We start from the raw sequence: 20,986 nt of genomic DNA, 5'->3' as shown, positions 1-20,986 counted from the left end.
TCTGTTTCTAACTTTGCTCAAGTTCTAACTCCTAGGACTGATTTTTTTCCCCCCTCACCCTGGGCAAAAGTACACGCAATCCTTTGCTATCAGTGGTAGTAGGTGCCAAGACCTTATGGGGAACAAACCCATGGTCCCTGCCCCAAAGAGCTTACAGTCTAATTAAAAATACTACAGAGGAGGGAAGACATGGATGAGAATATGGTCAGGCAGTTAGAGGGTTAATGACAGGGTGACTTCTTTGAAGTGCAGCAGTAAAGCAGAGGATTTTAAAGGCCAGAGTAGTAGCAGAAACAAAATACAGGACTATGTAGCACTTTAAAGACTAACAAGATGGTTTATTAGATGATGAGCTTTCGTAGGCCAGACCCACTTCCTCAGATCAAATAGTAGCAGACCTTTCCATGTGTAAGGGGCCATGCTGATGAAGACATGGAGGTGTTTGTGTAAGAAGCTGATGTATGGGGGAGGGGGTGCACTCATTTGCAAGCACCAAAATTGGGTTGGCTGCCAGGCCCAGCCCTCCAGGTTCCATCTGATGGCTGTTAACAGGCCTGTATAATAGTAGTTGGGGAGTGTGAATAGCAGCCAGTGGAGATGGGTCAAGTCAGTGTTTCTCACCCTTTTTTACATAAGTACCCCTTTGAAAACTGTAGGTACTTACAATTTTTTTTTTAGACACACATTTTTTTTCTACCATTGCAACACATTTGTTTAAACAACTTAATCATAGCTGGGCGGGTGATGACATTTTTGGGTGTAAAAAGTACAAAAATAATAAAATGCTGTAAAACTTAAAACAAATTTCAGTTGTGTTGATGTACCACCCCCCTCCCCCACCCCAGACTTCTCTCAAGTACCACTGGTTGAGAAACACTTGGTCTAGTTCACACACTGCAATGGGAATAGATTGATATCGTTGGCAATCTCAGCAAAGGAGCCATGGATGCAGGACTCCTCTTTCGGTTTTGGAGTCCATCCCTATGCTGGGAGTGAGGCAGGGGACAGCGATGGACGCTGCCTCTGAGCTGAATTTGTTCTGTCTCCAAGGCTGTTAATCTGGCATGTTCATCAGAACTGAATTCACACCAACTTTTTCTGAAGATAGAGAAGTATTGTGCATCCCCTAGGAGACTGTGAGATACTCAGCCCGCCCCCTCCCCCCCCACCAAAGCTCAGTGGCAAGGGGGTAGGAGAGGAGGGTTTGGGCCAGTGCTTTCTGTACTACAGACGTTCTTTTCCCACCCTCTCAACATTCCAAGTCCCGCTATATCAATGACTGACACTCCTCCAATGCCCATGCCCCAGAGCCATGCAGCCGACCATAAGGAAGGGCATGGCAGTCTTAACATTCTTCAGCCTGCATTTCCTTTGTGAGGTTTTGGGTCCAGTTCCTTCTGGCCTAGGCAGTGGGGCTCAGGAAAGGGAGCAATGGAGAAGGTGACTAGAGAGCTTGGAGTTGCCTGGCCTGTTGCTAGGGTTACATCTCTCTTCCCCATCTGCTTTCCAAGTATGGCTGGTGGAAGCTGGAGCTCTCCAGCTGTAGCTCTTTTGTGTAGCAACTTGAAAAGCAACATTAAAGGTCCAACTTTCATTCCATGTCAGAGCTCACAGTGGATGACAATCAAGGCTGTGCTTCTAGAGAAGGAAGGCAGAGAAGTGGATCAGGAGATGTTCTGTGCTTTGGATGGAGTGGGCAGGGCAGGTGGTAGCGATGCAGGGCCGGAGGAACAGCACCCTCCCACCCATGAGGAGCAGCCTGGCCAGAAGCCCTGCCTGCATTCACTGGTGCTGGCCTTGCCAAGCAGATAGAGCAGCAACAGGCAGAGGCAGCTGAAGAAGCAGGGGCACATGGAATGGCCATGCTGCCCACCATGATCCCAGAAACCTTTATTCCTGTATAAGTGTTAAGTATATTATAACAAAATCATTTTACCAATCAATGTTTCCATTCAAATTTTTCATTAACTTCCCTTCAGCACATTCATTGCATGACTATACTGTACTCCTTTATATTTTAAAAAAAAAGTGTGGTCCACATGTACAAAAACTCTCACTCCCCAGAAATTCCTGTGTAGGGGCCTGGTCTTTACTGTGCTTTTGGAAACGTGGATGTTTGCTCTGCCTTCTGACTTGCCAGGGCCATCACAGGATGCTGCGGAGAGAGGGGTTGGTTACCATGGCGTGAGTGAAAGCAGCTGGGGGTGCAACTTTTCATAGAGGAGGGTGCTGGCAAGAAGCCCCCAGTCTACCAGTTTCCAGAGTGCCCCACAATGCCCAGGGCATTCTTAACAGGTTGCTTCTTTGCTTCATTTTTACTCTAAAGCTGCAGGCCTGGATTCAGCCTGAGCACTCCACCCCAAGCCATTCACTACATGTATCCGTATAGGCTAGGGGATCATCCCATACTGCTGGGTCAGCAGGGGTCAGGTAAAGGGACGGCTATAAGTTAACTACTAGGGGCCTACATGGTGCGGGGTGCACTGTGGATTTGGACAACTAGAATTTCGGCCCAAGAGCATCGGGCCAAGTCCGGGACTGAGGCTGTGTTGCCATAGGACCCCATTCCCTTTTCCTTCCTTCTCCTCAATTCTGATGGAAACGTGTATTTGAAATGTTCACCAGCCCTGCCTGCGAGCCGACGGGGGGCGCGTGTGACACCATGTGCGCCGGGGAAGGGACCTCAGTGCAGAACAGAAGGTTTCCTGATCTTTTAACTGAGCGCGGCTGGGTAGCCCGGGGCCAGCAGCGTCAAGGAGCCCGCTGAATGCCGTGGAGCGCTGCGTGGGCTCGGCTGGCTGTCCGCTCTCGCGGCAGAATCTGGCTGTAAGGGGCTCAGGCAGGCTCCTCTGGTAATTTGCGGCACTGCAATGGCCCCTGAGCAGCGCAGGCTGGGGTGAAGGCCACAGGTCTCGTCCGAGCTGGCGGGACTGGGGCTGGAATCCCGGCCCGGAGCATCGGCCTCCCGTCAATTCCTAAAAACAACAAACGGTCTGGTAGCACTTGATAGACGAAGAAAACATGGGAAGGCGCCGACGGCCGCGCTGAATTTCTCTCACCGGCAGCTGTTCTACGTCGCTAGGGCCCTGTCGGTCCTTCCCCATTGACTGCTGCAGCGAGCCGGGGAGATGCACGCACCCGCCCTGCACCGAGCGAGCCGGAGCGCTCTCCCCCGGCAGGCCGGCCAGTGCGTTTGCACTGGGCACGGCCCCTTTAAGCAGGCCCCTCCGCACGCTCGGGAGCTAGTGCACCACGGGAGCTGCAGCACAAAGGAGGGGCTGCAAGCCGAGCGGCTGCTGCGAGAGCCTACAGCCCTGGGCAGGGCCAGCGGGGCGTCCAGTGCTCTGCCCGCTGGGGGGACCGGGCCCGGTCTGCTGCCCCTTTGCCCGGCCGGGAGGGGCGATGGTCTGAGCGCATGCGGGGCTCTGTGCTCTCCTGCTGCAGCCGCCTGCTCGCCGCCCTTCGTCCGTGATGGCTGAGCGGCAGCCGCTGCGCTGGGCAATGCGGCTCCTTCCAGCTGTCGTTCTGGGGCTGCTGCTGGCAGGTCCCTCCTCAGCTGCAACAGGGGATGCCCCGCCTGGCAAAATAGGTAGGAGCCGCCCCGTATCCCTGGGGAGTGGAGCAGAGACTGTGAGAGCAAAGGGGTGGGACCGAGCCGACCGCTGCTGAGAAGAGTTCAAGGGGCACTGGGGAGGGGAGAGCACAAGCCAGGCTCGGAAGGGCAGAGGGGGCTGGGAGCCAGCACATCAGCAGGGCAAGGAGCTAAGAGGAGAGCAACAAGGGCTGCTGCTGAGATCAGGGTGGAGAAGCGCTGTGGGCCTTGCAGGGCTGGCCTGTCAGAGGATGGGGGGGGAGGAGTTCCAGCCAGCCGGTGGGGGAGGGGAGCAACACTCCCCATACCTCCTGCACAAACTAGACTTCAGACCTGTCTGCTTCTTATTGAAGTAACAGTAAGTAACACCAGAAAGGAGGAGCAGAAATTATTTTCAAGTCTTAGCCAATGAACAAAGATGTAGGCCTGTTCTCAAACAAGAATTACATTGAAAGCAGGGAAATCTCTATCCCTAGATCACTTGTGCTGCAGCTTCCAAGCTCCAGAAACGGTTCACTTTTTATCTGTCCCAAAAAGGAAAATGATCTCTTATTTTGTCATTCACCACCTAATTGCTACACAATTAACATTAGTTACTTTTCCCAATCCTAATTCAGAGCCTAATTCTATCTGGCTGAGGATAGACATCAAATTTGGGCTTTATTTCATTTTTTTAGATGGAAGGAGGGAAGTCTTAGCAAAAGCTCCAAGTATCTTTAAATCAGTTGCAGCAACAATTCTGAGCAAATGAAGAGAAACTAGGATCCAAGTGCTAGCCAAGATCAGAAGCTGGTCTGAAAGGTTTTTGTTCAAGGCAGTTTGGTGTGGTCTGGTGAAAGATTATGGGGCATGTGTATCTCTGCTGAACAGTTCTTGTGTGATAGCTTCAGCTAAACTGAAAGGATAGGTAAACTCATCCCCAGCATGACTGATTTACTAGAAGCTAATGTGTATCTGGGAGCTAACATGGAATCCACCCCCCTCCTTTTTTTGTTTTTTTAATGAACAGTGCAAGAAATAGTGGAAGAGAAGGCCCCCTGTGCTATCAGATGCACTATAAAAGGCATGGAAAATGAACAGTTGTGCTTTCAGGAGGCTTCTGGCTAAGGAAGGAGATTTTGCCCTCTCACTTGCTATCAAACCTATGGTCTGGCAGGGGTTTGGGCTCTGCTCCCAAAGACTTTGTCTAGTGGGAGTGTTAGTTCTAGCTCAGAGAAGGTATCCCTTTCCCATTCCTTTGTAGATGTGCGATGCTGAAAAAAAGGCACCCATGGTTTTGTGAGGGATCTCTAGATTACACTCTCCCCCCGTTAGCAGCTACAATTAAGACTTCCTGGGAGCATTACATAAACATCGAACGTATTCAGTTGAGTGAGTTTTTTCTAAGACAGATGTGTCTCTTTTTGTAGGGCTAATGCAAAACTGCCTCTTAATAAAAACTTTACACATAGTTCCCTTGGGGTGATTCAGAATACTGACTCTTACTTACGAAACACATCTCAGAGTGTGATCTTTTGGATGTTGAGGTGGGTGTTGAGGAAGGTACTTGAGAGCGCAGCCCTGGAAATCAGTACTTAATCGCCATATTGAATCAAGTTCCTTTATCTGTGTAATGTCTACAGTACTTGCATACCCTATAGGATAGCTGTAAGGATTAATTTAAGCCCCAAGACTCAGGAACCCCCTACTGCCCCAGCATTGGGGAACCCGCCATGGAGGCTTCAGCCCCCCTGCTGCCCTACCATGGGGCTGGAGCACACAGAATCTACCAGCTTGGGCCCCACTAGGCTCTGGTGTGTGTGGGGAATGTGGGAGTATCTTTCTCCTTCTCAGTCAGGGCCCACATCAGTGAGGATTTTTTTTTCTCACTTGTGTGTGGCCCTGATTGTTTTGTTTTTTTTTCCCTCCCCTTTGGATCAGCCATCTGGCCCAAAAATGGTTCCCCACTCCTGATTTTAAGGTGTATGAAATGCACTGAGTTCCTTTGAATCCCACAAAATGCTACTAAGCAAATCTTAACAGACCAATTTTGCATATTCCCTAGCAGGAGTTATACGTCTTAGGCTAACTTTAGTCCTGTTGCCTTGCATGCATGTGCGTGCACACACACACTCCTTCCTCATGTTATGGAGGTTATCTAAGGCTAGGCTAAATGTCTTCTCTGGAGATTGCGTTCCCCTTGCTATCGTCCATAGTTTGTGTAATGCTTGCATGCAAAATATAGGGGGTCATATTTCTCTTTGATGCAACTCTTGCACATCAGGGAGTTATATCAAGGAGGAATTGGGCTCTTTGCCTTTTTCTTCTCAGTCACGTTATGGTGGCCTAACCTCAACACAGAGGTGTGTTAGAAGGGAAGACTTGGCCAAGGAGGGAAAATGTTGCAGAAACACTAGTCACTTCCACTTGCCTTGGAACTTAATGTAGATGTCTGGATAATGTGTTCATCTGGAACCATGGGATAAGCTAGGAAACAAAAGGTAGAAATAAACAGTTTTCACAGTAGAGAGAAGTAAACAGTGAGGACCCCCAGTGATCTGTAATGGGAGTAGTGCCATACAACATTCAGAATGATCTGGGAAAGAAAAGTGAACAGAGACAACATAACATATTATTCAAGATAGTTACATCCGAAGTTGACTATTTAGTATTACAAAGAGATCTCTCAAAACTGGGTGACCAGGCAGCCAAATGACAGCTGAAATTCAATGATACATGCAAAGTAATACACATTTGAAAAGATCATCCCATATGAACATCATCAACATACAAAATGATTTGGTGTGAAGTAGCTATTCTCATTCTATAAATAGATCTTGGTCTCATCATGGATAGTTTGCAAACATCTGCTTAATGTGCAGCAGCTGTCAAAAACTAACAATTCTAAGAAACATTAGAAATGGATAAGAAAATATCTCAGTGCCATTATATAAACCCATATCTTGAATCCTGTATGCAGTTGTGGCTGCCCCATTTTAAAAAAGACATATTTGAATTGGGAAAAGCATAGAGAAGGGCAACAACAGTGATTTAGGGGTATGGAACAGCTTCTATATGAGGAGAAATTTAAAAAAAAAAAACCTGCTCAGCTTGGAAAAGAGACTAAGGAGCAATATGATAAAGGCCTATGAAATCAAGAATGGTATGGAGAACGTGAACAGGGAAATACTTCACACATTGCTCAGTCAACCTGTGGAATTCATTGTCGGGATGGTATGGCCAAAAATATAATTAGGTTCCAAAAATATCTGGATACATTCATGTAGAATTGATCCATCAATGGCTGTTGGCTGAAATGATCAGGGAAGCAGAAGTGTCACTAAACCTCTGCCCTAAGCTTGGGACTGGACAAGAAGGGATGGATCACTCAGTAGATTGCTCACTCCCTTCTGCAGCATCTGACATTCGCCTCTGTCAGAGGACAGAATACTGGGCTAGATGAACCACTGGTCTGACCCAGTAGGGCTGTTTTATGGAGTGTTGGTCAGTAGAAATGGTTCTCGATTCTGACAACCCTCCTTTATGTTGGTATTCACCTTTCTTCATGACCTCATTAGGTCTTATCAGTGGGGCACCTTTGTGTTGAATTTTTCGATGAGGCTCCCAGTGGCAGCCTCATATGTTTGGCAGCCTGTCTGACACTACAGTGTAAAATGTGAACATTTCTATGTCGACCTCAAATTCTCTATGCTTCACTAACATCTGTTGAAACAGCTGTGATAAATCCATTATTAGCACTCTGATTTTTAAAATATTTATGTTTTTATATTTTAGTATTTTTTTTATTTTAAAGCACAACCTATTTTGATATCACTTTTGCTAAATCAAATGAACAAAGAATTGCTAATCTCCAAAAAGGTGCCATCCTTTTAATTGGATTTCTTTCATTTGTTTCTATGCTCTTCTTTACCCAAAGGTTCTACCTGTATGAGAGAAAAATGCGAACAGGGGTGTGAGGAGTGGTGCTGATGATTGATTGACGAGAGGTTTGAGTTAATGTTGGAATTTGCAGATTTCTTCTAGATGTCTGGGTACTGTGTGCGCTAATAAAAATGGCTTTTTCAAGATTTTTTTTGACGATTGAAATGATTGCCCATTGCAGGTGCTGTTTAAGTGGGTCACTACAGTAGAGTTAAAGATTTGTAGCTATTCTAATTCTTGCTATTTAGAATCAGCAGTATTCATCGGAGCTTTTTAGTGATTCTTTATCAGGACTCCCAGAAATAGTGTACCTGTCTGACAGGCTCTGACATGACCATGCTCTTTTCACACTCCCACGGGTATTCTGCCAAGGCTCTGCATTGGACTAAACCATCTGGCTGTGCTGGGTTCCAGGTAGCCCGGCTTTCTCCCGGAATCCTGTCCTTTCCTGTTCTTAGGGGGCCATGGTGCTATGTACCTGGTGAGCCAGGTTTGCTTAGTGCCCTTTCCATGTTCTATGCCTTGGGCAAAACTAGCCCTGTGCTGGCAGGCAATTAGGACTGGCCCACCTGCCTCCCTTCCCAAGTCAAGGCTGGTTTTTGTGTGTGTCCATTAGCTGCGTTAGTCTCTAGATGGGAAAAGCCCTGGTTGCCAAGGACTTGTTCTGATGGTTCTCTGGTGTCTGAGAATCCCCATGATGGTAATGGACACTTCTGACCCTTGCTGTCCTCTCACAGCCTCTTGTTTTGGAGTTTCTGTGAGCTATCCCCATAACTCAGGTTCCTCGGCCCGTCCCAGCACTGCAACTGGTTTTATTTTAACCCCAGCCTTCTTGCTGGCTCAGTAGGACCTAAGCACATTAGAATTGCTGCCCAGGGAGTGCTAGCCACAGCTCAAGCCCATCCCAGGATCTCACCTGTGCTCTGTGATACCTAGTCCAAGCTTCCTCTATACCCGTAGTCACCAACAGGTCGATCACGATCGACTGGTCGATCGCAAGGCCTCGACCAGTCGATCGCGAGGTGTCCTGTCCACCCCACCCCCATTTCCCTCCCACCCCCGAGAAGCCCCACTACCTACCTCAAGTGAAAATGGAGATACAGTAGGCTTCCCTGGGATGGACAGAAGTCCCGCAGCTTAGGGCCACTTCTGGCGATTCCAGAAGTAGCGCTAGCTGCTCTGCCGGGTGTACTGTGGGAGGGAACGTCAGCTCCCTGCACCGCACAGGAGGGGTGAGTCAGCCCCGGGGGAGGCACACGCGAGGCTTCCCTGCGCTGGGGGGGGGTTGGCCCCCAGGACAGGTGTGCGCGCGCAGGGGGCTTCCCTGCATGGGGTCGGCCCTGGGGCAGGCGTGCACGCACGGGGCAATCCTGCGCTGGGGGGGGGGGTCGGTCCCGGGGCAGGCACGTGCTGGTTTCCCTCTGGGGGGGGGGGAATCCTGGGAGGAGGCAGATACAGGGGACTCTCTGCTTCCACTGGCACCCCACTCCCCAGCCACAGAACTCTGTCCCCACTCCCCGAACTCTGTCCCCACTCCCCTGTCCCGAGCCACAGAATTCTGTCTCCACTCCCCAAACTCTGTCCCCACTCTCCTGTCCCCAGCCACAGAATTATGTTCCCACTCCCCTGTTCCCAGCTACAGAACTCTGTCCCTATTCCTGTCCCCACTGGCACCCTGTCCCCAGCTGCAGAAACCTGTCCCCACTGGCACTCTGTCCTCTGCCCTCCCTGTTCCCTCTTCCCTGCTCCCGCCGCAGAACTCTGTCCCCACAAAATGTGTAATTATAAATGCTTCATTTTAGATTTAAATAGCATGAATAAAAAACAGACCATTTATTTCATAACTATAAAGACGTGATTTTAATTTTATACATTGCATAATTTAAAAATAAACTGTTTATCAGAGTGTGTAAGTAAGGGCTGGGGATAGCAAGTGATGGACAGGAGGAGAATAGAGAGGGCGGGGCTTTAAGGAAGGGGCGGGGTGGTAGATCTTCGCCTGTTCGGACATTTAAAAAGTGATCTTGGGTGTAAAAAGGTTGGAGACCACTGGTCTAGACTTTGCCAAGCTTCTGCCATCTGTTGGACCTGTGATGGCCTGGCCTGTAATGGCGCAGCAGAAGTGTACACTAGGGAAGTGAAGGACTAGTTGACTTGTCGACTAGCTGATAAGCAAATGCTTATCGGATAGTCGACAGGATAGTCGACAAGTCACTTCCCCCACCCTCACTGCCTCTATCAGATAGAGGCAGCAAAGGGGGGGGGGAGAGGGGTACCTCAAAGTGGCAGCGCTACAGGAGCCCAGGATCAGCTGGGGACTCCAGGGCAGCATTTCAAAGCAGGTGCTGCACGGAGCCTGGGGCCAGCAAGGGAGTTCCCCTTCCCGCCCCCCCCCCCCGGACCCCAAGGCTTCTGTGCTTTCACCTTTGTAATGTAGCAACGCCCCTAGGGCTGTTTCTACACTCAGGGGCGGATATAGGGCAGGGCGAATGGGACGGCCGCCCCGGGCCCCGCGCTTAAAAAAGCCCCACGCATGTGCCGTGGCAAAGGGGGGGCCCCGCGGAGTTATGCTGCCTGGGGCCCCACAAAACAGTCATCTGCCCCTGGCTACACTTCAAAGACAGAGGTGCCCTATCAACTAATCGATACAAAATGCATAGACTATTCGATTAGTCAGTTACCCAATACTTAACATTCTTAGTGTAAACAGCATCAAGCTTCATGGAATAGGTTGGACTGGAAGATGTTCATGTTACTTTAAACAAACAAACAAACACACACAAACATTTATCTTTTGCCTCCTCCCTTCCTCTGAGTGTAGGGACATCTTCCTAAGTGCACAGGCAGAGAGCCTGAAGCACAAGGTGTCTGTGTTAGAGCAGAGTTGCATGCAGGGTCCCAGCCCTGCACTCGGTTCACAATGCTCTCTTGATCTGGTGCAATGCATGGGGATGGCTCAGGCATTGGGATTTGCTTTGTACATGCTGCATTTCCCTGAGGAAGCAGCCTCCTGTGGCTGCATTGCTTCACTCTGGTCTGGCCCTGGGGAAAGCTGTGGGTATGTGCATCATGTCTAATGGGGCCTGTTTCCCTTGTCTCTCCTCTGATAGCCATAGTGGGTGCTGGGATAGGTGGTTCGGCAGTGGCCTACTTCCTGCAGCAGCACTTTGGGCCACAGGTGCAGCTGGATGTGTATGAGAAGGGAAGCGAGGGGGGCCGGCTGGCCACCACCACCGTCAACAAGCAGCAGTATGAGTGTGGCGGCGCGTCTATCCACTCGCTCAGCCTGCACATGCAGGACTTCGTCAAACTGCTGGGTGAGTGCTGCCCCTCCCCTTCGTGCCCACGGGAGGGGGTGCCAGAAATCCTTCTATCCTTGCCCCTTCCCTGGAGCTGGGGAGAGAAGGTTCTCGCTGCTGACCCTGCTCCTCAGGAGAAACCTTTTGCTCCAGCCTACAGAGCGGGGGTTGCGACACAAATCCCCCTCCCCTCCAGATGGCCCGGCCTCCACCTTGCTTAGAGGCCAATTGTGAGTGAATTGCCAGTTCCCGGTGATGTGCCATCCACTGTGATGAGTTGAATTTCCTTCAATAAGGGCTGGTGTCTCAACCCAAGGCAGGATGTAGGTGGGCCCTGGCATGAGCTGTGTCCCTCCTGAGCTAGAGGGCCAGGGAGTTCCAGAGTTGGAGAGTGGCCTGCAGCCTGCCCTCTGTGTTTGCCACACTTGAGCCCTCTCCTACCCTCATCATGAGGGACATCACAGGACTCAGGATCAATGTTCCCTCTAATCTTTTCATCCAGGAGTGGATTTTTTCCATTCATATGCAGAATATTTTTATGTGCATGTGCTAATGTGCACCACCACTAGAAATAAAGTGCTGCGTGCACTCTCTGAATCCGCTGGACAGCACTTGACTCTCCTGAGAACCTGCCCAAGTGCACAGCTTACAGGGAACGCTGCTCAGGACTGAGATAGCAGAGGGGCTGCAGGTCAAGAGTATGGGGCATGATGGGAGTACTGTGGGACTTGGACTTGGAGGAGCAAGGGCTGCAGGCAGAAGTGAACCTGCTAGAAGCCAGTGACTGGGGTTAATGTATTTGGGTTTTGTTCAATATCTTTGTTAATGACCTAGATGAGGAGATGGATTGCACCCTCAGCAAGTTTGCGGATGACACTAAAGTAGGGGAAGAAGTAGATATGCTGGAGGGCAGGGGTAGGGTCCAGAGTTACCTAGACAAACTGGAGGATTGGGCCAAAAGAAATCCGATGAGGTTCAACAAAGACAAGTGCAGAGTCCTGCACTTGGAACATAAGAATCCCAAGCATTGTTACAGGCTGGGGACTGACTGGCTAAACAGCAGTTCTGCAGAAAAAGACCTGGGGGTTACCATGGATGAGAAGCTGGATATAAGTCACCAGTGAACCCTTGTGGCCAAGAAGGCTAATGGCATATTGAGATGCATTAGTAGGAGCATTGCTGGCAGATCTAGGGAAGTGATAATTCCCCTTTATTGGACGCAGGTGAGGCCACATCTGGAGTGTTGTGTCTACTTCTGTCCTCTCACACACCTCGGTACAGAAAGCTACCGTTCCCTCCCATAACAGAAAAAATGTGGATACATTGGAGAGAGTCCAACAAAGGGCAACAAAAATGATTGGGGGCTGAAGCACATGACTTATGAAGAGAGGCTGAGGGATTTAGGTTTATTTAGTCTACAGAAGGGAAAAGTGAGGGGGGATTTGATGGCAGCCTTCACCTTCCAAAGGAGGGGGGGTTCCAAAGAGAGTGGAGAGAGGCTGTTCTCAGTGGTGACCGATGACAGAACGAGAGAGCAGTGGTCTGAAGTTGCAGTGTGGGAGATTGTATACAGTATTAGGAAAACTATTTCACTAGGAGGTGGTGAAGCACTGGAATGGGTTACCTAGAGAGGTGGTGGAATCTCCATCCCTACCGGTTTTTTAAGACCCAGCTAGACAAAGCCCTGGCTGGGATGATTTAATTGGGATTGGTCCTGCTTTTAGCAAGCAGTTGGGCTCGATGACTCCTGAGGTCTCTTCCACCCCTAGGATTCCATAACTGAGGAGCAAGAGATTCTGTCACTGTGTCTTGGAGTTGTGATTTGTTTTCTGTGCAGCCAACCTGGAAGCAGCAGCGCGTACCTCTAATTTGTGACATCCTTCTAACGCAGGCCTGGGCAAAATATGACCCACAGGCCAGATGCAGCCCACCAAGCCACTGGATCCAGCCCAGGCAGGCTCCCTGCTTGCCTAACCCCACCTGCACACAACTCAGAAACGTGGCCATGGGGTGGTTCCACTTTAAAAACTGAGCCCAGAGGAGTTGGGGAGAAGCTTTAGGAGTTGCTCCCACCCCCAGCACAATCCCATTGGCTGGCTTCTGGTCAGAAATTGGCCAATGGGAGTTGCCTGTTTCAATAACAGGCAACCACGAAGCACAAAGGGTTATTCACAGAGCACATGGCTGAAGCCTGGTGGAGGCGGGGCTTGCAGAGAGGCTGATTCAGCAACAGGCTGCTAGCTGGTAAATCTCCTGGGCAGAGGCTGCCTCTGGCATCCCAGCCCCTCCCTTCCCCAACCCTCTGCCCCCCACTTCTGCCCTCCTGCTCCACATACCCAAATCCTCTGCCCCCCTCATGCACCTATACCCCCTCCCAGATCTGGCACCCCAATCCTCTGCCCCAAATCACAGTCCCCTCTTGCCCTAGCTCACCATCAAATCCCCTCCGCCCCTTCCTGTACCCCATTTCCCTGCCCTAGGTCACAATTCAACCCCCTGCACTCCAGTCCAGTGCTCCAGGTCGCAACTGCCTCCTTCACCCAAACTCCATCCCTTACCCCAAGCTCCCTTCTGCACCCAACCTCCATCCCAGACCCTGCACCCCCCCATTAATATCATGGAAGAGTGCGGCCCTCAAACACTTTCAAAGTTCTTGGAGTGCCCCCTCCCCCCCATCAGAAATGATTGCCAACCCCTGCTCTAACACATCCTGTCTGTCCAAGGTGCCTGGATTCTAAAGAACTCCCAGAATTTCACACTGCATGTAATTAGAGTTGAGGCCTATCCAGATTTCCAGTTCTTAGATTTTTTAGATGTTTGGACGTTGGGTTTGGTTTGGCTCATGGATCTACCTTCTGACAATTCACCCATCCCCACTCCATGTACAGGGATCTTCAGCTGCTTGCCAGCATTCAGGCCCATCAGCAGTATCCATGTGTAGCAAATGCTTGTTATCATGTGCTCTTCCTTTCCTCCTGAATTGCTGACTGCAGAGAGGAGGGTGAAATTGCTTTTCTCTGTCACACTCTGCAGGCCTGAAGCCCCGAAGAGAGGTAGCAGGGAAGAGTGCCATCTTCAGTGGGGAGCAGTTAGTCCTGGAGGAGACGGACTGGTACCTGCTGAACCTCTTCCGGCTCTGGTGGCACTACGGCATCAGCTTCCTGCGCCTGCAGATGTGGGTGGAGGAGGTGATGGAGAAATTCATGAGGTACGGGGCAGCTTGGCAGAATCGGTGTTTCTGGAAGGGAAGGAGGAGGAGTGGGAATGGCCTTCCCCTTTTGGCCCCAGGCTGGGTACTATGCCTGATCTCCCAGGAGACTCTGCCACCCGGTGGCCAAGCTAGGAGAGAGGGCACGTCAATGGGTAGGCTCCGTAGATGGGCCAGTATGAGGGCGGGGGTGTTGCTCCTGACATTTTTGCTTGTCTCCTGCAGGATCTACAAGTACCAGGCACACGGCTATGCCTTCTCCAGCCTGGAGGAGCTCCTGCGCTCGCTGGGCAGTGAGACCTTCGTCAACATGACGCAGCGCTCTGTGGCCGAGTCCCTGCTGGAGGTGGGCGTCACACAGCGCTTCATCGATGACGTCATTGCAGCCGTCCTGCGCTCCAGCTATGGCCAGTCAGTGCTCATGCCTGCCTTCGCAGGTGAGGCCCAGCTGGCTGTGCCAGTGCTGCCTTCATGGTCTGTCCGGCACGGGCCACAGCGGCCTCCTTGGAGCCAGAGCTGCTCTGTGGGCCCGAGGGTGCTCTGTCACTGGCCGAAAAGAAGCATGCATCTCCCCTAGGGATGTTAACTAACAAATATTAACCAAACTGCTCAAGATAGTTAAGACCAAAGCAGACTGTGAAGAGCTTCAAAAGATCTCAGACTAAGTGATTGGGCAACAAAATGGCAAATGAAATTTAATGTTGATAAATGCAAAGTAATGCACATTGGAAAAAATAATCCCCACTATACATACAATATGATGGGGACTAATTTAGTTACAACTACTTGAGAGAGAGATCTTGGAGACATTGTGGACAGTTCTCTGAAAACATCCACTCAGTGTGCAGCGGCAGTCAAAAAATCAAACTGAATCTTAGGAATCATTAAAAAAGGTATAGAGAATAAGAAAGATAATATCTTATTGCCTCTATATAGATCCCTGGTATGCCCACATCTTGAATACTGCATACAGATATGGTTACCTCATCACAAAAAAAAAGATATATTGGCACTGAAAAAGGTTCAGAAAAGGGCAACAAAATTATTAGGGGTTTGGAATGCATCCCATATGAAGAGAGATTAAAAAGACTGGAACTTTTCAGCTTAGAAAAGAGGAGACTAAGGGGGATATGATAGAGGCCTATAAAATCATGACTTTTGTGGGAAAAGTGAATAAGGAAAAGTTATTTACATATTCCCACAATATAAGAAGTAGGGGTCATCAAATGAAATTAATAGATAGGAGGTTTAAAACAAACAAAAGGAAGTTTTTCTTTATGCAGCACGTAGTCAACCTATAGAACTCCTTGCCAGAGGATGTTGTGAAGGCTGGACCTTAAATAGGGTTCAAAAAGGAGCTAGATAGATTCACGGAGGTTAGGTCCATAAATGGCTATTAGCCAGCATGGGTAGGAATGGTGTCCCTAGCCTCAGTTTGTCTGGAAATGGATGACAGGAGATGGATCATGTGAGTATTACTTGTTGTGTTCCCTCCTTCTGGGGCATCTGGTATTGGCCACTGTCGGCAGTCAGGATACTGGGCTGGATGGACCGTTGGTCTGCCCCAATATGGCTGTTCTTATGTGTTTGTATAAACGTGTAACTGCTGGATTTTTAGCAGTTACATGTTTACATGCTGGGGGAGAGAGAGGTGGGAGCAGGTGCTCACTCTCAGCCCCCTAGGGATCTAAATGAATAGTCAACTACCAAATAAGCCTAAGCTTGTCAGGTATTTGAGTGGATGACTCGCTTTCCCCCCACCCACGCACACACTTGCTGCCTCTGAGGCAGCAAGGGGGTGGGGAACAGGACCCGGTGCTGGGGAGAGACAACATAAGCTCCCCAGCACTGTCTCAATGGTGCTGTGTCCCCCTCCTCCCCCCGCCCCCCCCGGTGTCAGAGGCAGGGTGGGGGTAGGGAAGGCTGCTGTGAAGCAGTCTCTGCCTGCAGCCAACCCAGGCCACCATGAACAAGGGCTGCTGCTGGACCCAGCACAAGCCAAGACTGAGCAAACCTGTGTCAGTCTCAGCTCACGCTGGTCCGGGACGGCTGCAGCTCTGCATTTTAAATGTAGCAAGATCCTTACTGCCTGCACACCTGGCTCCTATTACATGTAACTACAGAGACACAGCGAAGGTAGTTCCTGGACCGATGTGAGCCGGTACAGAGTAGGGATGTTAAATATCAGTTAATTGAGTAGTTGATTAACTTCATGAATTCTTATCAGTTAGTCGACTTTCCTGTAGTCTCCGGGAAGCCCTTATACAGGGGGAAGGTCTGAGCTCAAGCTGGAACTGAGCCCAGGTGCCTACCCGCCTGGCTCCTAATATATTTTAAATGCAGAGCCACAGTGGGGGTAGGTCCAGGACCCAGTGCAAGCCGGGCTGAGCTAGGCAGCTGGCCAGCCTGCTAAAAAAATGTACTGGCAAGGTGTGGGGGGGAAATGTGTGTAGTCTATAGCATTAACCTATAAGCTTTTGCTTATCGGTTAATTGGTTAATCGACTACACTATTGCATCCCTAGTACAGAGCGCCTTCCCTTATCGACTCATTGTTAGTCGATACAAACTGTATTGAGTACATGATGAGTCAGTTACCCACCACTTAACATCCTCACCCCCCCCCCATGCTGCTGCCTCTCTATAAGGTGCTTAAAAGCCAGCCTCTCCAAGCACCAACTCCTGCTTGTTCCCCCCCCACAAGTGTGTGTAGTCGTTAGGATTAACCGAATCGTGTAAACTACTATAAGCTAACATCCCTAATCTCCCCTGGGAGCAGCACCCTGGGGGAATGTGCTGTCCTTACTGTGAATGAGTTTAATCCTCTGTTCCTTTTCCCAGGGGCCATGTCACTGGCAGGGGCTCAGGGCAACACGTGGGCTGTGGAAGGCGGCAACAAGCTGGTGTGTTCGGGTTTGCTAAAGCTGACAAAAGCCAACGTTGTCCAGGCCAGGGTGACAGGCGTCTCTCTGCAGAGCTCAAGTGAGCCAGCTGGGCCTCCTGGGATTGGGGCGTGACACTGGGGGATCATGTGTCAGCCTGTGGGGTAGGGTCCGAGACTGTAGGTCTAGGGGCCTTTGGGACAGAGTGTCTCTAGCATTAGTGCTGTCCTCTCTTGCTTCTGGGTTGAGAAGCATGAACAGAGCAACAGGGGGAGCGGGGAGCAGAAATGCTCAGAGAATAGCAGGTCTGATAGCAGGATGAGGAGAGCCGAGAGGCCTTAGATTCCCTTCTGCCCTGTCTGCTTCCAGCCCCCCGCCTTTGCCAATTCACCCTACTCTGCCCATTTGCTCCTGCTAGCTTTCGCGGCAGCCTTCTTCCTGGGCTGTTGTGGTATCGCAAAGAATCGGTGTGGCTGAGATGTGAGTGTGACACATGCAGGGCAGGCAGTCATCAAAACTGGTGGATTGTTCTAGAATTAGCTTCACCAAAATAACAAAAGAGCCTCTGCACTACCCCACTGGTTAGTCAGAAAGCAAACAGTCTCCCTTAGGCAGTCCAGCCTTTGGCTTCCTGCTAGACAAGCAAGTCTAATATCACGAGGGGTTCCTGGATATCCAGCTCCCCATATGTGAGATTCTACCAGTCCTGAAGGATGAGACATTTACCCTCAGGTCAGTATGTTTCTCAGATCTTATTGAAATATGCTGTCCACCAATCCTTAATAAACTAACTGAAGACTTATAAATAAAAGAAAAGAGCATGATTGAATGGCTAAGGAATCATGTACATACAAGTGATTTTCAGTGTTCATAGATCAGTGTAATAGTGATCTGCTGCCCTGCAAAAGTCTTTCTAGAATCATTCCCAAAAGGTTAGAATCTAAGTGCAGTTTAGATGTAAAGTCTGATTGTCTCTCCATGCACTTTCTAGGGTATTCCAAAAAACAATTTGAAAGATCTCAGTCCCACAGCTTAAACTTTCTCAGTTCAAACTTTCAAAGGCTAGTGATGAAAGTATCAGCCCAAGGTTTCCATTTTTAGCTCTCTAGCAAGCCAAAAGGCCTCCTCCAGAAATTGTCACAGCAAGGCTTTCCTCTGAGGAAGAATAGGCGATGCAGGTATTTTGTGGACCACTGCTGTGAAACAAAAAACAGGACTGTGTAGCACTTTAAAGACTAACAAGATGGTTTAATAGGGCCAGACCCACTTCCTCAGATCAAATAGTGGAAGAAAATTGTCACAACCATATATACCAAAGGATACAATTAAAAAAAAGGAACACATATGAAAAGGACAAATCAAATTTCAGAACAGAAGGGGGATAGAGGGGCGGGGGGGAAGGGGAGGAAGGTGCCCCGGGGCTGAGGCCGCCCGAGCGCCACGCACCCAGCGCCGGCGCCTCCCGTGCGCCGGGGGCAGGGCCGGCCCAGGTTGTCGGTGGGCGCCGGCGGGTGCCATGGCGCCTGCGGGTACCACGTTGGGGACCACTGTGCTACACAGTCCGTTTTTTTGTTTCAGCTGCACCAGACTAACACGGCTACATTTCTACCACTGCTTTGAAGTAATTCTTCTATTTCCACAGATAATCTAATTATGCTATAAGACAGCAGCTGGCCATTCATTATTACAGAGGCAAAAAGCTGAAGACAGCATAAATAATATTACTAGTTTCCTGCAGCATCTCACATCTTTGATATTATGGTTAACTGACCATGGTTGCACACATAATATAAGCTGATTAAGACATGAAAGGGATTTAGCATCTACAAGCTAATTTGGTTACAAAGTTAAACTTCTGATGGGACTTGGGTATTCAGACAAATACGGTTACCTTTGATTTCCATTACTACGAATGAATGGTTGGTGATTGCTGATCTAGTGCATCTCTTTGAAGTTCACATACGGTTGAAATAGCTTTTGTTAAGGTGTTATACATCATATACAAGTTGGCTGGTCTGCCCCATCACAATTGGACTGGCCTCCACGCTGACTCCCACACAGGTTTTTACACTGCCTCCTGCTTCATTGGTGTCTTTCTCCTGTCATCATTTTTTTCTAAACTAGGCCAAGCTGGCTATGGCTGGGCCAATCTGTGGTATGGGAGGCTGCAGTGCAGAGCTTGCACACCAGAGGGTGCAGTGAGGCCAGCAAGTGGCTCCAAAGCCCCTAAAAAGGGTCACTGCCTTGTGACCCTTCTGTGCTGAGATATTGGGGAGATCTCTGGCATCTTGGTGGCAGCCAATTTTTCTCCGGTCTGTCCTGGGGAGGGAGATTTGTCCCCTACAGTTTGTCCCCTTTGCTCAGTGACCCAGGGTTGCCCAACTGCTCTGTGGTCTGCCAGGTGACTCCCCAGTTCTGGAATGTCCAGTAGTGAGATACAGTAGAGTCTGGGGGAAAGGGTTGCAGGTCAACACTAAGGCGCATTGGCAGAGCTGAGTTGGGGTGCAGGTCAGGATGAAGGGGAGACCATGCCCAAGGCTTTGCTTGGCCGTGGCTTATTTTCTCAGTACTCAGCCTTTCTGAGCCCCAAATCCAGTGGTGGTGAACTGTGCTCTGGGCTGATACTTGTTGTGAGTCTCTGTCCTGTCCATTTTGCAGACGGCAAAGCCCTGTACCAGGTGCGCTATGAGGATGACGAGGACCAAGGCTCAGCCTTCTACGACATGGTGGTCATTGCTACGCCGCTGCATTTCGACAGGAGCAACATCACCTTTGAGAACTTTGACCCGCCCATCACTGACTTCCCAGGCTCCTTCCACCCCACCATCAGCTCTGTTGTCCATGGCTACCTCAACTCCTCTTACTTTGGCTTCCCTGACCCCAAACTCTTCCCCTTTGCCAGCATCCTCACCACTGATTCCCCTGACCTCTTCTTCAACGCCCTGGACAACATTTGCCCCGTCAACATCTCAGGCACCTTCCGGCGCAAGCAACCCCAGGAGGCTGCTGTCTGGCGCGTCCTTTCCCAGCAGCCCCTGGACAAGCAACAGCTGAAGACCCTCTTCCGCTCCTACTATTCAGTCCAGGTGATGGAGTGGGAGGCTTACCCCCACTACGACTCCTCCAAGAGCCTCCCACCCATCATCCTCCATGACAACCTCTTCTACCTCAATGGTGTGGAATGGGTGGCCAGTTCCATGGAAATGGTTGCCATGGCAGCCAAGAATGTGGCACTCTTGGCATACAACCGGTGGTACCAGGACTTGGAGAAGATTGACCAGAAGGACTTGATGCACAAAGTGAAGACTGAATTGTGACACCGGGGGATTGTGGGGGTTTTGGCCAGGAGCTGCTTCATTTACTAGCCTGCTGAGGGTTTATTGTTGGGGGAGAGAGGACTTCATTTCTGGCTGAGAGGAGGGCAGGGTCTGTCCAATGAGCTCCTTCTGTGTTGCCCTCAGTAATGCCATCCCTGCACCGCACTGCGGAATGTCTGGGAGCTAATGCCAGGTACCTGCTACAGACACCACTACCCAGGCTTCTTCCCTACCCAGGGGAAGGAGAAGAGGAGGGAACCTAAGCTCATTCCTAGAGAACTACTAGCCAGGATCCATTTCAAATCTTAGGGTGGGGCTGTGCATCATTATGGTCAGCGCAAAGGGTGGGAGTGTAAATCTATTCTCTGATCACTTGCCTACTGGGCCTGAGCATGAGACTTTCAAAGGGTAAGATCTGGTGATGTCAAGAGCAGATATGGGGCCAAAAAATGTGGCCACATCCCCTGGGCACAGATCCATAGGTGGATATGGACTTTTTAGTGTGACCCACCTGGAAAGACCCAGCCTTCCCTATGCAGGACTCCCCTTGCTGGCAGTGTGGTCAGATTCCCTACTCTAGCTGCTGGGGTTGTCATCAGTCCTTGTGAGGCCAGTGCTGGAGCCAGCATTCGGGTCTCAGCATGCATGTGGTTCTCCAACTGTGCCCATGTTGGTGCTGTGAATCCATATGACTAATGGGACCCTCTGTGCTTCTCACCCTGAGCTGCTCTCTTGCTTTAAGTTCCCATCTAAATACTGTCAGGCACG

At 50.1% G+C, this 20,986-nt stretch overlaps 1 protein-coding gene and 1 long non-coding RNA gene across 4 annotated transcripts; one reads left to right on the top strand and one right to left on the bottom strand.

Moving 5' to 3' along the window:
• Positions 1-317: 317 nt before the first annotated feature.
• On the bottom strand, positions 318-2,761 carry LOC142818709 (uncharacterized). The gene is made up of 2 exons (XR_012896312.1): positions 2,623-2,761; positions 318-2,155 (listed from the first exon to the last, which is right to left on the bottom strand). It is a non-coding gene; the product is annotated as an uncharacterized LOC142818709 (long non-coding RNA).
• Positions 2,762-3,251: 490 nt separating this feature from the next.
• Positions 3,252-20,804, top strand: PCYOX1L (prenylcysteine oxidase 1 like). 3 transcript variants are annotated; one of them, XM_075900220.1, is made up of 6 exons: positions 3,266-3,589; positions 10,624-10,830; positions 13,846-14,020; positions 14,246-14,457; positions 16,861-17,001; positions 19,560-20,804. In XM_075900220.1, exons 1-6 carry the CDS (start codon positions 3,472-3,474, stop codon positions 20,216-20,218), a joined length of 1,512 nt encoding a protein of 503 aa, XP_075756335.1. In that variant the 5' UTR covers positions 3,266-3,471; the 3' UTR covers positions 20,219-20,804. The 3 variants fall into 3 exon arrangements, with proteins under 3 accessions (XP_075756336.1, XP_075756337.1, XP_075756335.1); XM_075900221.1 differs by lacking the exon at positions 16,861-17,001 and having other exon boundaries at positions 3,252-3,589; XM_075900222.1 differs by lacking the exon at positions 10,624-10,830 and having other exon boundaries at positions 3,264-3,589.
• The last annotated feature ends 182 nt before the right edge of the window (positions 20,805-20,986 follow it).

This window comes from Pelodiscus sinensis, chromosome 17 (assembly GCF_049634645.1).
Source record: "Pelodiscus sinensis isolate JC-2024 chromosome 17, ASM4963464v1, whole genome shotgun sequence".
NCBI lineage: Eukaryota > Metazoa > Chordata > Testudines > Trionychidae > Pelodiscus > Pelodiscus sinensis.
This window is presented reverse-complemented; position numbering and strand designations above follow the sequence as displayed.